The 14,235-nt window shown below is 31.3% G+C and overlaps 1 protein-coding gene across 1 annotated transcript; it reads right to left on the bottom strand.

Moving 5' to 3' along the window:
- Nucleotides 1-7,406: 7,406 nt before the first annotated feature.
- Nucleotides 7,407-14,037, bottom strand: anchor (integral membrane protein GPR155 homolog anchor). Its single transcript, XM_088183285.1, has 15 exons — nucleotides 13,958-14,037; nucleotides 13,561-13,633; nucleotides 13,395-13,489; nucleotides 13,045-13,334; nucleotides 12,684-12,985; nucleotides 12,490-12,611; nucleotides 11,146-11,311; nucleotides 10,859-11,086; nucleotides 10,636-10,791; nucleotides 10,281-10,455; nucleotides 10,038-10,214; nucleotides 9,777-9,909; nucleotides 9,524-9,716; nucleotides 9,151-9,452; nucleotides 7,407-7,709 (listed from the first exon to the last, which is right to left on the bottom strand). The coding sequence occupies exons 3-15, from the start codon at nucleotides 13,478-13,480 to the stop codon at nucleotides 7,517-7,519; spliced, it is 2,523 nt and encodes an 840-aa protein (XP_088039411.1). The 5' UTR covers nucleotides 13,481-13,489; nucleotides 13,561-13,633; nucleotides 13,958-14,037; the 3' UTR covers nucleotides 7,407-7,516.
- Nucleotides 14,038-14,235: the final 198 nt, after the last annotated feature.

Consider the following 14,235-nt stretch of genomic DNA (forward strand, 5'->3'; position numbering starts at 1 on the left):
CATTTATACACAGATTGGACCGCTGCGCCGAATTATCGGCGGACGAGGCCCTGCCGGCCGTTGCGCTCCCGTCGTAGTCCAGCAAAGAATAAATGTTGTCTTCTCCACCATCACATCAGTGTTGCCAAGGTCTCGCCTAGTTTTTGGTCAAATAAATAGTGCTCCTTGAGAGGCAAAAAATAATAAAACATGGAAATGTCTATTTACCAAAAATCCTTGTACATAAAATATCAACAAATAGGTTTTTTCTTGATCTTTCCTTATTATAAATAATTTAGTATAAATTAATTGACAATGAAATATTTTATAAATAAAATATTTTAAGCTGTGCTTAATTAATCATTTTAACGATCTTTATTCCACTGCACTTGTAATACATGTGTTAAACTTTTTATAAATAACATCGCCAAAGAAGTGACAGGAGTTTCCTGAACTCACTTGTTTACATCCATTTCAATTTATACATCGACTGGTTTTCTTCTTGATACGTCATTAATGAACTGTCAGTTTTTATAATTTGCATTCAGCAGAATTTCCATATACTGGCTTTGATCATCCAATTGGAGAATTCCTGAGTTTAATTTAAATATATATGCTTGACTAGAAAATTTTCCTGTTAAGAACTGACATTATATTTGTATTTCTAGTAACAATAATTTTACTTGTGTTGTCTCTTGAAAAATATTTTTACTGTTGCTTTAAGAATATACAGTTTTATGTTTGCTTATTAATAAAAACATAAACAATAATATTATACATAATATATTTTGAATACATAGGCTATTTTTTATAAATATGACTAATGAGGTTAAAATGTAATATGCTTCAATAAACTATAATCTAAAAGGTGTGACACTATTAAAAAATTATAAAACAAGTAAAATCCTCGTGTATTTTATATACATATATATTGAAATATACACCATTTGTACTTAATCATATTTTTAATTAAAACTATAGAAGTAAAAAAATAGGTGTTTTATCTTATTTAGTTTACTTTTGTATAGGCAAAATTTAAAGACATCAAACAATAACATATATTAAAAAGACAATTTTATGAATGACTCTCAATTCCATGTACTTCAGATTTGTAACAGTAATTTTTAGTCTAGATTATGTCTTTAAATCTAAGCACGTTATTGGGTTATTAGCTGCCAAAGCATGTGTACATTTCTTTATAATAACGTGTAATATAATCATCATCATCAGCAGCTAACTGTTATTTGCAAACTAGTATCAAAATTGTTGTTTGCTAGAGTTTAGACGACATTTATTTAATGGTCCACTTTGGCATGGAGCTATTTCATCCTACAATGTTCCGTGAAAGGTGTTTATTGTCTGAAATTATCTTCAATAATATCTACTTCATATTTTTTATAAGGATTAAGCTGTTTTTTGTTGCTAAAGTAGATTGAATCAACATAAGTTTGACGGTCTATAAAAAGTTATCTGCTCTGATTCGATTATGCACATATTTTAAACCTTCATATTATTAACATAAATTATTTACTTTAAATCATGCGCCCATTTACTCCATTTATGAGAAACACCAATGCCTTGCATTGCTCTTCTGCAAAATGTATCGTAGTTGTCGCAAACGTCGGATGCTGTGATCCCTGTAAAGATTAATCAGAGGAAGTGGGCGGTGCCAGCGCCCATCTGATTGGCTACAATCTTCCACTTCCTCTGGCAAAACTTTACGAAGAGGCTAACTTCTTCGGCCCTCAGGATCTTACTATTATTATCCGTCATTTGCGCAAAAAAATACATCAACTCCTTGAAAGAGTGGTTTATAGACTCCAAATCGTGGCATTAATGACTACTAAGTGATAAGATTAGGGATGCTATTATATAATTATTTAATTAGAAATGATATGCATATACTTCGTATCAGGAATGAACTGTATGTAATTAATTTTATTGAATATCAAAAACATGTTTAATAATGAATAAAATAGTCTAACAATTATTAGTAAATTAATCGATTTAATATTTAATTTATTAAAAATATCATGTTTTTAATTGTATGAAACTGTATTTCATAAAAATTCTTCATAAATTAGTCATAGCAATTTTAATAAAAATAAATAATGTATATCATCAAACAATTTTCTCTATTTGATTGTTACGGTTATAAAATCACATTTTTTGTATAATGCGGTGAAACGCAGTGCAATTCGTTTTTTATGCACAAAACAAAGTAAATCATATTATTTATTAAGCATAAAAAAACATTGAGTTCCACCAACAAGTATTTCTATGTATATAAAATAAACTATCTAAGTAAATATTAATTTAAGTTACCCGTCGCAGTGGGAACGGTCGTTACCGAGCGTTCTCACTGCAACTGCGCCGATACGATTTTATTGCTTTTGACGTGAATTTTTGACTTCTGAGAAAGGATAATTATTTTTTGCGCTCTCCTATTGGTCAAAATTCGGTTTAGATGTGCTTCATTCGATTTTCACTAATTGTTCTTTGAATTTGGCTAGAAAAATACATGTTATTTAATGAAATACTATAAATATCAATGAAATCAAAATATTAAAAAAACGACCACTGATAACCCAAATTTTGCCCCCCCCCTCCTCCCTGAAAAATTAAACGACGTCCCTGCACCCTCAACACTTTGAACACGCGTGATTATTGACAGCTGTCTGATTTACAATGCTGCCAACATAGAAAACTGGAATTAGATTATTCTGTATAAATGACTGCTTACTGTCTATGTTTATAAACGTCAGATAGCAGATTTTTAATAAAATCAATGCATCATTTAATGAAAAATGTATGTCAATTAATGAAATACTATGAATCTTAATGAAATCGAAATATGAATAAAAAAATGTACTAGTTAAAAATATATTCAACTAGTACACAATATACAAAATAGAGGTTGTAACATATGAACGAGCATAAATATTATAGTATTTTAACATACGGTCATGGAGTCTCGCATCCTAAGAGGGACTCCTTCATACGAGTACCGCAATAGTGAAGGATCAGTCTTCGCTATACTGTCGCTTCCACGCCAGTTATAAGACCTCTGAGGATCTTCCACCGATATCATCCCTCCGCCAGCTTCTCCACCACTGCTTGAAAAAAACATCTCGCCCGTCATAGTTTATCGCAATATGTAATATAATCTAATAAAATACTTACTAATTTACACATGCGTCTTACTGGCTGTCAAGTCACACCCCTTTGGGTTACCAAACCTTAAAAAACTTTATTTTTGTGATTAAATAAATTATACTGCAGTGGATTAAATAAGAAAAAAGTTTTTGTCTGGCGAAGGTCAAGTATAAGTTCAATAAAAAATGTGTTATGTTATCATGGTTTTGGACGCCTTGATTTCTATAAAACAGCGCCACGACCCAAAAAAAAATTGGGAACCAGTGCATTAGATACGTGTGAATGTTTTTTAAATATAATATTGTGCGTATCAGGTCACTCTTCACTACATATTTTTGGCCAAAAACCGTTACGATTCACTAGTTATGGCCTTCTACGACTTTTTCCTGTTTCCGTATATAAAATGGACATTGAAAGGACACGCTTTGCAACCATAGAGGAGAAATAGACTAACTTACTGAGTGATCTGAAGACTAAGCAATACATTCCACAAATATTTTGTGGATTAGAAGGGATTCATAAGTGTGCTATATCTCTTAGGGCTACTTTGAAAAGAGCAGTATTAATATGCTATATTTATTTTCTTTTTAATCTATATATGTATTTTAGTAATCCAACCTACACAGGATACACACTTCCTAACACTCGCGTGCAATCTCAACTTTGAAATAAATCCTTGGTCATTTTTTATGTTCAAATTTGAAATCTGACTTCAGCATGAAATTCAGCGAGGTCCGACACGTGTATGGTTTCGTTTCGGGGATCGAATGACTCCGTCGTCGTGCGGCGACGCCAAACTGGATCTTTAGAATGGCAAAGTTGAAGAACGGCTTTTAAATCGTGGTTCACGGTTTGCAAATCCCTGAAACGACGGTGACTAAGGGCGTGTTCGTTCGGTGCATACAATAAAGAGTCGCGCTCTGACCAAGGTCGGGCATGACTGGACCCAGTGTCTGGGCTAAAAGTGGATAACAGAGGCGGTGCGTGGTAGGGTTAATTAATTAAATTGGATGAAAAGCGACGAGGCGTGAAGACAACAAAGGTGGTGCTTAGTTGCTTACTATACCACGTACGTTTGATTTTGGACCAATTAGAAATCTGCATTGGTGTGGTCAATGGATAAGTATACCGGGTCCTAAAGAGTAACTATGCAAATTTGATTTATCATTCAAATGATGTATGGTTGTGTAGTAAATGATGCAGTAAATGAGTGAATTCATATTTTTACTAGTATAAATATAATTACACTACCTCAGCTATACCATATTTGCGTTAACACAGTCAGTTCGAGAGCTATCCATTTCATCATTATTCATAATTGCGAAAGAGATGGAAAGTTTGGGTTTAAGCTCCACTATTAGCTCTAAAACACGATACGGATATACATATAATTACTGAGCTAATAGAAGGAGCGAAAACACAAACTTGCCATCTTTTTCTCAATTATGAATAATGATGAAATGGATAGCTCTCGAACTGACTGTGTTAACGCAAATAGAGTATAGTTAAAATGTATCAAACAAACAATTCATAATTTTACTGCTCAGTATTACTAAAACTGTATTTTTTATAACGCAACGAATGTGGACGATTGCAACACAGTCTTAGAAACCACAATTTAATAGCGTATTATCGTTCAATAATTTGCTCTGTAATTAGGTATCATAACACAACCGCACACATACAAAGGTAGCGCAGCACTGATTCGACCAATCGGGTTAAAGCACAAGCAAAGCTGTATTTCTTATTATTAGTGTAACTTTTTAAATGATAAAATTCAATTCTACTGCAGCAATCATTATCATTATCAATGCGCTATTATTTAATTTCTTGATTTTTCACGTCATAAAAACACCTATTTTTTATTCTATTATAGTTAAATTTATATAAAATAAAATAATAAGGGATGTTTGAGAATCACTGAGACTATCCAATGCACTAAATCACGAATGGGCGGTTACTATGGGCGTTAGTCTAGGGCGGACGCCAAAATTGAGTTAAAATCGCCAGCGAATATTATTTTTATTTATTTTATTAGATTTCCATTTGCTTTTTTTCCATAAGCAAACTATATTGTCTATGTCTATAAAGATGATAATAAAATAGTATTTAGCACGAGCCATCACTGGCAACAGACTAAACTAACCCTTGAGAGATCGGTATGTCCATCTATAAGTAGCCTCTCCAGAAAAGAATGTATGCTCTGTTGAAACTGCGCCCCGGGAGATGGCAGCATCTGTCCCTTTCGAGATTTGTACAGATTAGACACTGGAATAGTAGATGCATATTATGATATTAATCTCTAAATGAATCTCCTTGTGTTCTGAAAGAAAATTCTCAGACGTTCGAGTCTTTTATCCGTAAATATAAAATCCTTTTCTTACCGGAGCCCTCTTGAGAATAGGCAACTCGCAAAATAATAATAATTGATGGCCTGAGAAATATCAATCATTTATAAATTATTATATTGAAGAAGATCAGATTTATGGGCATAATGATACAATGTTAAATTGCAACAATCATGTATGTATAATATATATTTTCATAAATATATTATAATATTATTATCATATATTAGCCAAATCAATTATACATAAATTTAAAATAAATAACGACATAATAAGCAATTGTGAATCATCATGATCTACAATATTTATGTGACCACTTACATAGGCAAACGTGTATTACATATAGATTAACGGTAACATATGCACATTTACCGTGACTATCGAGATGAAAAACTGGAAAAATTAGGATTTTTTTAGAAAATACCAGTTAAATGGATTTTAAATATAGTTTCACAACAAAATATATTAACATCTACTATTTTTAAATATTACATATAATACCCCAAAGTAAGCCAAAGGTTAAGTTTTACATAACAATACAATTTAAAATAATGCGTAGCAAAATATATAAATATAAATCTAAAATATATTTATGAATCATAAAAATATATTTATTTATCTTACTCTAAATATACTGATATCATTTAAAAAACTGTAAAAAGAAAATTAAACATATAATATATAAAACCATAACTTATAAAAGCTCATTTCTATTGTATATCAAGTATTTATTTTAACTATCACTCATTGGAGTGAAGAAATCGAATGACTTGAAATCAGATTTTAAATGTATATATAGTTTACGAGATATCTGTATTTTTTTATCGTATATTTTTAAATATTAGTTTTACTTAATTATAAATGAGATTTCATTTCAATATTTTCTGTGACAAACAGCGATTGAGATATCAAAAAGTCTAAATTTTTGTACTTTTTATTCAAAAGGCTATTGTGGTCATTACAATAGTAGTATAACCCTTGAAGTAAATATAATTATCAATGGCTTAATAAGAGCTTTTTTTTGGTATTTTTTTTAATGCAGTAAAAATCAACATATTAAGATGTGTTTTTTTTTGTTCCACCCTGTAAATACAATTTATAATAGCATACACGCTGCCACTAAGAACGTTACTAATGGAACAAAATATAAATAAATACAGTTACATTTTGCCTATTAATATAAAAATGCATAAAAAAATAATATAATTTTACCCAATTTTCCCAGTTTTTTCTTCTTCAACTCACATTTCTATCTTTTATAATTTTTTTATATCATTTTATTTGTTAGTAACTAGCAAATAATGAACATACTTTAAGTCCATTATCATTATAATAGTAACTTACTATCACATAAAAACATTATACATCAAATCGCAACGATACTTATAAGCGTACATCCATTCACAGTTATATGTATATTATAGTATATATATATTATATATATTTTAATAACTAAAATTTGGCATTTTAGTCAAAATCGATTACGGAACAAATTATCAAAACAAAATAATTGTATAATTAAATTAATAACAATGGTAACTATTTAAAGTTGTAAAAAAATCCAGTGATATTTGAGCCTAAAAATCACACTTTTGATCTTTCGCCTGAGGATCTAATATTGTTATTAAAAGCTGCCAAATGTCTTTATATAATGCATATATTAAATATCACAGAATGAAAGTATAAATCTACGATTAAATTTTAGCCCGTCTCGAATCACAGAACGTTTTACGTCAATCCTCGATCAAATCGTAATAGGAAAAATAATATTTCAATCGAAATGCGATTAGAAACGGTCTCTAAACTAAAATTTGATTCAATGTCTTCAGTATTACACATAAATAGATATTATTAGATATGTAACATCACACTTAAATATAAAGAGATCTAAAATATATAACAAATACTGTACGGATTAGTTAGTTAGATTCAGATTTGACATATTATAAATATTTCATAAAACGACGCTTTGGCTTCGATCGTATAAAAATATAGTACGAAATATTGGTCAAAGTTTAACGTATATGTTAATTTTATATGAACATGTAGAGCAATTCTGAATCGTGGAAGTGATGGGCGTTGTTAATGTGAGCAATCAGTCGTCCTTCCAATAGATGACGACCGTACACAATGGCGTCGTTGTTGTCGCGAGCTAAGCCAACGCCACAGAGCCAGCGGATCAGACAAGAACCACGGAATACATTTCGATAAGTCTTCATTCGCCATCTATATAGAAAAATATATTTAATTAATAAGAGTATTTTTTTTATAAAAAATAACAAGCATAAATTGTTCTAGCTTCTCATAGCTATCGCACAAAACATCTTTGTATCTGGAAAGCATTCTCGAGCTCTGACGTACTGGCCACGACAATGAAGAATAAGGGACGCAATCGCGACTTTTTAAGGCAATACAGCCTGCAGCTAAAAATCGCCAAGCATCAACATATTATCGACATCACTACAGCAATGCTTCATTGAATATATGCTATGTCAAGAATGCAATGAATCACAATGCTCATAGCAAAATGGCACTGGGATAAAAGTACGAATACAATCTGTACTTATTCTTATGGAAATATCTGAGAAATTTCCCTCAAATACCAAAGATAAATGAATACTTGCTCCATTGGGATTCCAGATAATGTACTCGTATTCGAGAACGCTACGTATAGTCCATCCAAGATGTTAACGCTCGTTGTGTTGGAAATAAGGGTGTGTGTACGCATGCATGCATACATATACAGATCTACGCGAATTTGTTTACACCGATAGGAGAATGTTACCAATGCTAAATCAGGGCTGTTTTAAGACCATACGTTGGAAATTGAATTAAAAATTATAATGTGTTATATTTTTATTACAAATTATTGTCATGTTGTGGTATTTTGTAATCAATAAAACAATTACTTTAATATTCTATTGGTATTTTTTTTTAATATTATATTAAACCGATATTCAACCTGGAGAGTGATTCCAAAACTTCTCTCACGTTTTTGAGTTAAATATGTATATAAATTAACAAAATAAGCAAGAAAGTGATATTTTACATTTTCCTCAACAAATTAAATTAAAAAAGAAAAAATTAATTGAACGTGTAATTTCACACGGTCACCCTAAAATATTTCTCACCAATACTATATCGATGAGCGTTCACATCTTGGACGGACTGTACTAGCTTGTCTTACAAAAAAATAATTGGGAATAAAGTGACTATAGCGATGCGATAATTATGGGCAAATCAAATTAAAGTTTCTTATGTTGGCAGCACTATAAATCAGACAGCTGTCAATAAGTACACGTATGCAAAGTGTCAAATATTAGTTTGCAACAACACATCCACTGCTCAACGCGTTAAAATTGTTCAATTATTAAAATAGTTGTCTATTCCGTAAAAAAAATATTTAAATCCAAAATTAAAATAGGTTGGTTGCGGAGTATCAGAAAAAAATAAAGTCGATCGCAATCCTGAGCAAGTTTCCCAGGTCTGGTATATATTACATCGTCTAGGATTTTAGTATCGACAGACTTAAAGCATAACTGTAGAATAACATGGAAGAAAACCTTGTTGGTCTACTAACGCTTGCCGATAGTGATTTCGAATATATTTGTAAAGCAGGTGTCAAAGAAACGATAAATAAGTTAAAGAAAAAATCAAATATACAAACCTTGTATCTTTAACAATCGCTTCTTTACACTTATCCATATGATGAGTTATGAACTGCTCGCAAACGTGTTTAGTTTCAAACGACAGTTGATCGATGGGAGTCAATGCCAAAACATCAGCTCCATACCAAATCCTCCTCCAGAACTTGCCAAGAGGTATCACCATCTCTTGGATGTCAATGCCAAAGATAGCCCATAATATGAGGCTCTGTCCGCAGTTTAGTGTTATATCTAAAAACTTGACTTCAACATAAATCCCAGTGACTTCTTTTGTAAACAGGCTCCAACTGGCATAACCGATACCCTGACAATATTAAATATTACATATATAAAATAATAAACTAGAGATATATTTAATAAAAATATGACACTCACAATAAACATCGACAGTGTATAAGCAATTAGAAGTACAGTGTGTTTCATCAATTGGCCGCCATAACTCGAGGATTGCTCGATTGGTGAAAGTCCCAAAGCTTGAGCCGCTCTCTCTACAACTTCCACGTAAGGACAGACCTTTGTCGATGAAGCGCTGCATGGATTTTCGTCCTCGTCGGGACACAAACAGTTACTGAAAGATTAGGTTTCATTATTTGAATGTTCGTTAAATTTAATTAATATTAAATCATACCTCTTCTTCGGAGAAGCGAGATCTTCAATATCTACGTTTCTGGATGGACCAGCGACTGCGTCACAATCGCCATTACCACCGCAACAGTTCTTTGATGGAGAAGCATTTGGACTCATCGTACCATAATGGCCATCTATATTTGAAATGTCATAAAAGTAAGATTTATATTGACTTCATTTCACCCTGTGGGCAAATGACATTTGCTTTTCAAGCATGATGGTTTTGTTTATATATTGATCCTATAATATAAACCGTATATACTTATTGAGCCTATAATAGGAGCTGTTTGTGCCGTTTCCTCTTCATCTTCGATCAAAGTAGTGGTTTCGTTTCTCGACACTATCTCTTCATTAGGATCAGCGACATCAGCGGACAAAGAAAGATACCGGGCATTCCGCTTTCGATATCTCACATATATGATCAGACTGATAATAGACACTGAAATAATCAAAATGCAAATTACACATTGACTTCTTGTTATCATATTTGGATTATAACACATACCACAGAGACAGGTGGTAAGAATGCAAATTGATATTTTGTTAATCAGATCTTCCGATATTTTGTTCTTATCTACTCCGTCGATAATGAAAATTAAGAGAACGATAGCGGCCGGTACTCCCCAAGCTGCGGCGCAAAACCAAGGGAAGAGTTTCAAGATGAAGCACGGTCCTCGACTCTAAAAATCAGTTATTAATAATTTTATATACATTCTAAATACAAAGCTATGACGTGAATTATGCAAAAGAGGAGAGACAATGATACAATGTTTATAATATGTGGTTTTGAGGGCAAGACTGATGAAAATAAATATGGATTCTTAGTACTCTCGATACTTGCAATTAAACTATATCTTTACCTGTAAAAGAACAACCACAACTGCTAGTGTAACGGTCCATAATCTACAAGACATGATGCCGAAATATCTGATTGACTGATGTGATATTGTGATCCAAATATTGACGTCTTTTTCGCTAACTGCTCCTTCCCATATGATTCCAATCAGCATTATGATCTGAATTGGAAATATTTCATATTAAATTATAGTTTTTATGCATACAAAAAAAAAACAAATATATTACCTGCGATATGACTAAGCAAAGAGTAACTTTTTGCGGAATCCTAGTATACTTTTTAGTCGCCACGAAAAAGACTAACATCCAAATGGCAGCAATCAAGGCAATAATGGAAAGATCGAATTCATATATGCACAATTGTGATGCGTAATCTTTGGTTATAGAAGTCATCTGCGCCGATATGTACATCAATGGTGCTGATACGAATGTGCAAGCAACCATACAAGAAGCAATCTAAAAAGGTAATCAGTATAATTTTCTACATATATTTTTTAAACAAATTAATATATTACCAAATCTACGTCGACTGAGTATTGAGTTGCAAATACAAACACAGCTGGAGCTGATGGAAAAGTGCCATAAAGGAAACCATAAGCTGACAGTTCTTCAGTGTCAGATTCATTAAATCCTGCATGTAATAAACTTACAGTTTCACGCATAATCACAGGCAATACCAACCTATAACAAAAATATGGAAAAATATCAGAGACAGCAAAAGTTGCAGTCAGTGGTCGTTTTTTTAATATTTTCATTTCATTAAGATTCATAGTGTTTTACTGAATGACATGCATTTTTCTGTTTAGAATTTATGTCAAAAGCAATAAAAACATGGCATAGCCATCGCAGTGAAAACACTCGATTATCTAATGTTCATTTTAAAACATTTTATAAAAATATTACAAATCGAATGAAGCGGGATCCGGTAAATTTATCGCCAGCAATTTACCGTCAACAATTGATCGCTAGCATATTTTACCGTCAGAAGCAATGAGATGTTTTTGGTCAAATCATAAAAAGTTATTTTCTTAACCCTTAACCCTTTGATAAGTGAAATATTTTTTCAGCATATAAATTATTTTAACTTTTTTTTTAAATTCGTTTTGATAATTTTTTTTAAATATTATAACTTTAATTTATTGTATTATATTTATTAATAAAGCAAATTCAGTGGCTCTTAATTTTTTATTATAATATTTTTTACTCACTTTTATCAACTTATGATTGTTTTATTTACTTTTCACATTTGTTATTATTTTTATTTATTGTATTATATTTAATCAATATATTTTATTTATTAATAAAGCGAATACAATGGTTCTCAACATTTTATTATATTTTTTTTATTTTAGTCTCAACATTTTATTTAAATTTTTATTTACGACTCACTTTTATCAACTCATGATTATTTTATTTACATCTCACATTTGTTAAATTATGATTATTTTATTCACATATATATTAGAGTAAATGTTGCTTTATTAATAAAGTATGATTAACATACTTTTACAACTATCAACTATCAGGGAATAGTACGGTAATTAAAAAATAATGCTCCCACCTGCCCCCCCCCCCCTCCAAATAACGTCCCTGACAAATATGAATACTGAAAATATTTTAATTTTTTTATCACAATATTCATATGTGTGATTATGAAAATATAGATAAATCTAATCTGTTATAACCGCTCAGAATTTATTATAATTATGTAATAATCACCAATTCTGATCTCCCAGCCAATCCATAAATTAAAAAAAAACTAGGATTCATGTGATTCGAACCCAAGTCTTTTAGGTATACCACTGATCTATCGTTTATAATAGTTATATTTATCTGCTATTTATAATAGTTATACTCACAGTTTAATTATAATGAGAACAAAAGGTAATATCAAAGCACGTCCACGTAATCGATGAAGCTTTCCAACCATTCGAAGTCCGAGTAAAAATAGAGCCGTTCCAGAAAAAGCATTTCCAAGTACCTATGTATATTTATAAAATACATTCAAAACCTTTACAATAAGTTTGATTGAAAATAATTAACCAATACATACTTTTAATATTCCCAATAGTACTAATGGTACGGTATGTTTAAAAATTGCATTTCCGATGATTCCTAAAGTAGTCATGAACACAATCGGATTCGTCACAATTCCCTTTATTACAGTTAACATCAGTTTGATATTCTGTCTGAATTTCGATACACCAATATCGGCATAATGCGCATTGCTCTGTCTAGATTTGCCAATCTCCAATAAAACGAAACCGATCGGATTTAAGATAGCCAAAGAAATCGGAGCCATTAGATATAAATAGGCTGCGTATTCAGGATGACTTTGTTGATAAACAGCGATAACTATAATACAAAAATATGTTAATAATAAAATAAAATATGAATAAAAGCAAGTGTAGTACCTATTGGATATCCAATGGCGAAATCGTTGCTTTGAGTGCAAAATATAGCGATTAGACCAGCTCTCCCCAAATTTACAGGACGAGTCACTAATAAAGATATGACGATGACACTCAAAAACACTATCGTTTTAGCTACAAGCATAGCGAGCAAAAACCACCAATTCACAATGGCAAAATCTAATTGAGCTAACGATAAAAATATAAGCGAAGGTAGAGCAAAGTTTGCTACAAAAGTACTCAATCCTTTGGTCTCCGTTTGAGAGATAAGATTCAAACGTCCTGCTACGTAGCTGAAATATAATAAGCAAATAAATTTATTATATACTTAGATAATAATCGATAAATTTTACCCGCAAATAATGACGGTGAAACATTGTATTAAGGCCGGAACCAGATTTTCAGATATATCGGCGTCGTCGTTGGCGTTGGAATCCATGATGAGTCACTATAAATATGATCGAGCAAAATACAGAGCTTCAAATCAATTATCCAATAAAACAATTGTAATAAACGTACCTTATATTATGCAGATTCAATTCATAAATTTAAGTAGCTTCGTTTGCTGCACATACGATCAGATCCATTGTTCCTGTGGCAATTTATAAAATGAACTAAGTATTCGGTGAAAGTGTTCAAGTTGCAATTGTGTAATTTATTTGTTGCGTAAATTGTGTTTTATTGCTTAAATTGTATAACTGATACGATAAATATTTGATTTGCAATCAAAACAAGAGAGCAAAAGTGAAATCTTATAAAAACATGCTATTATATATAGTTCAACGATATGGTGGTAAAAATCGTGCGAAAAACGAGATTAATACGTCAAATTTGATTGACACATATGTATAACAAATCGAACTTGTAAACAAATCAATGATTCCACTAGCGATTGATATATGCGGAAAAAACTCACCGTGTGACGTTAAAGGGCAAATGTCACCTGTTGACAGTAGCGTGCTCGCAAGTACGCAGCTCTTGGTCACGCAGTCAAAGAAAGCGTTCGCAAATCCAGATTAATGATAAAAATGTAAATAATAAAACAAACCAATGTTTTATAATTAAAGCATTATTGCTTAATATTAAAATAAATAGCATAGCGTCTTATGTTTAAAAAAAAATCTGTTGCTTAGTTCAAAAGTATTTAACTGAGATACTAAAGGTAGCAAATACAAACGACTACCGGTGATTAAT

This window comes from Plectrocnemia conspersa, unplaced genomic scaffold (assembly GCF_051122295.1).
Source record: "Plectrocnemia conspersa isolate PC_06_02 unplaced genomic scaffold, ASM5112229v1 ptg000003l, whole genome shotgun sequence".
Lineage (NCBI taxonomy): Eukaryota > Metazoa > Arthropoda > Insecta > Trichoptera > Polycentropodidae > Plectrocnemia > Plectrocnemia conspersa.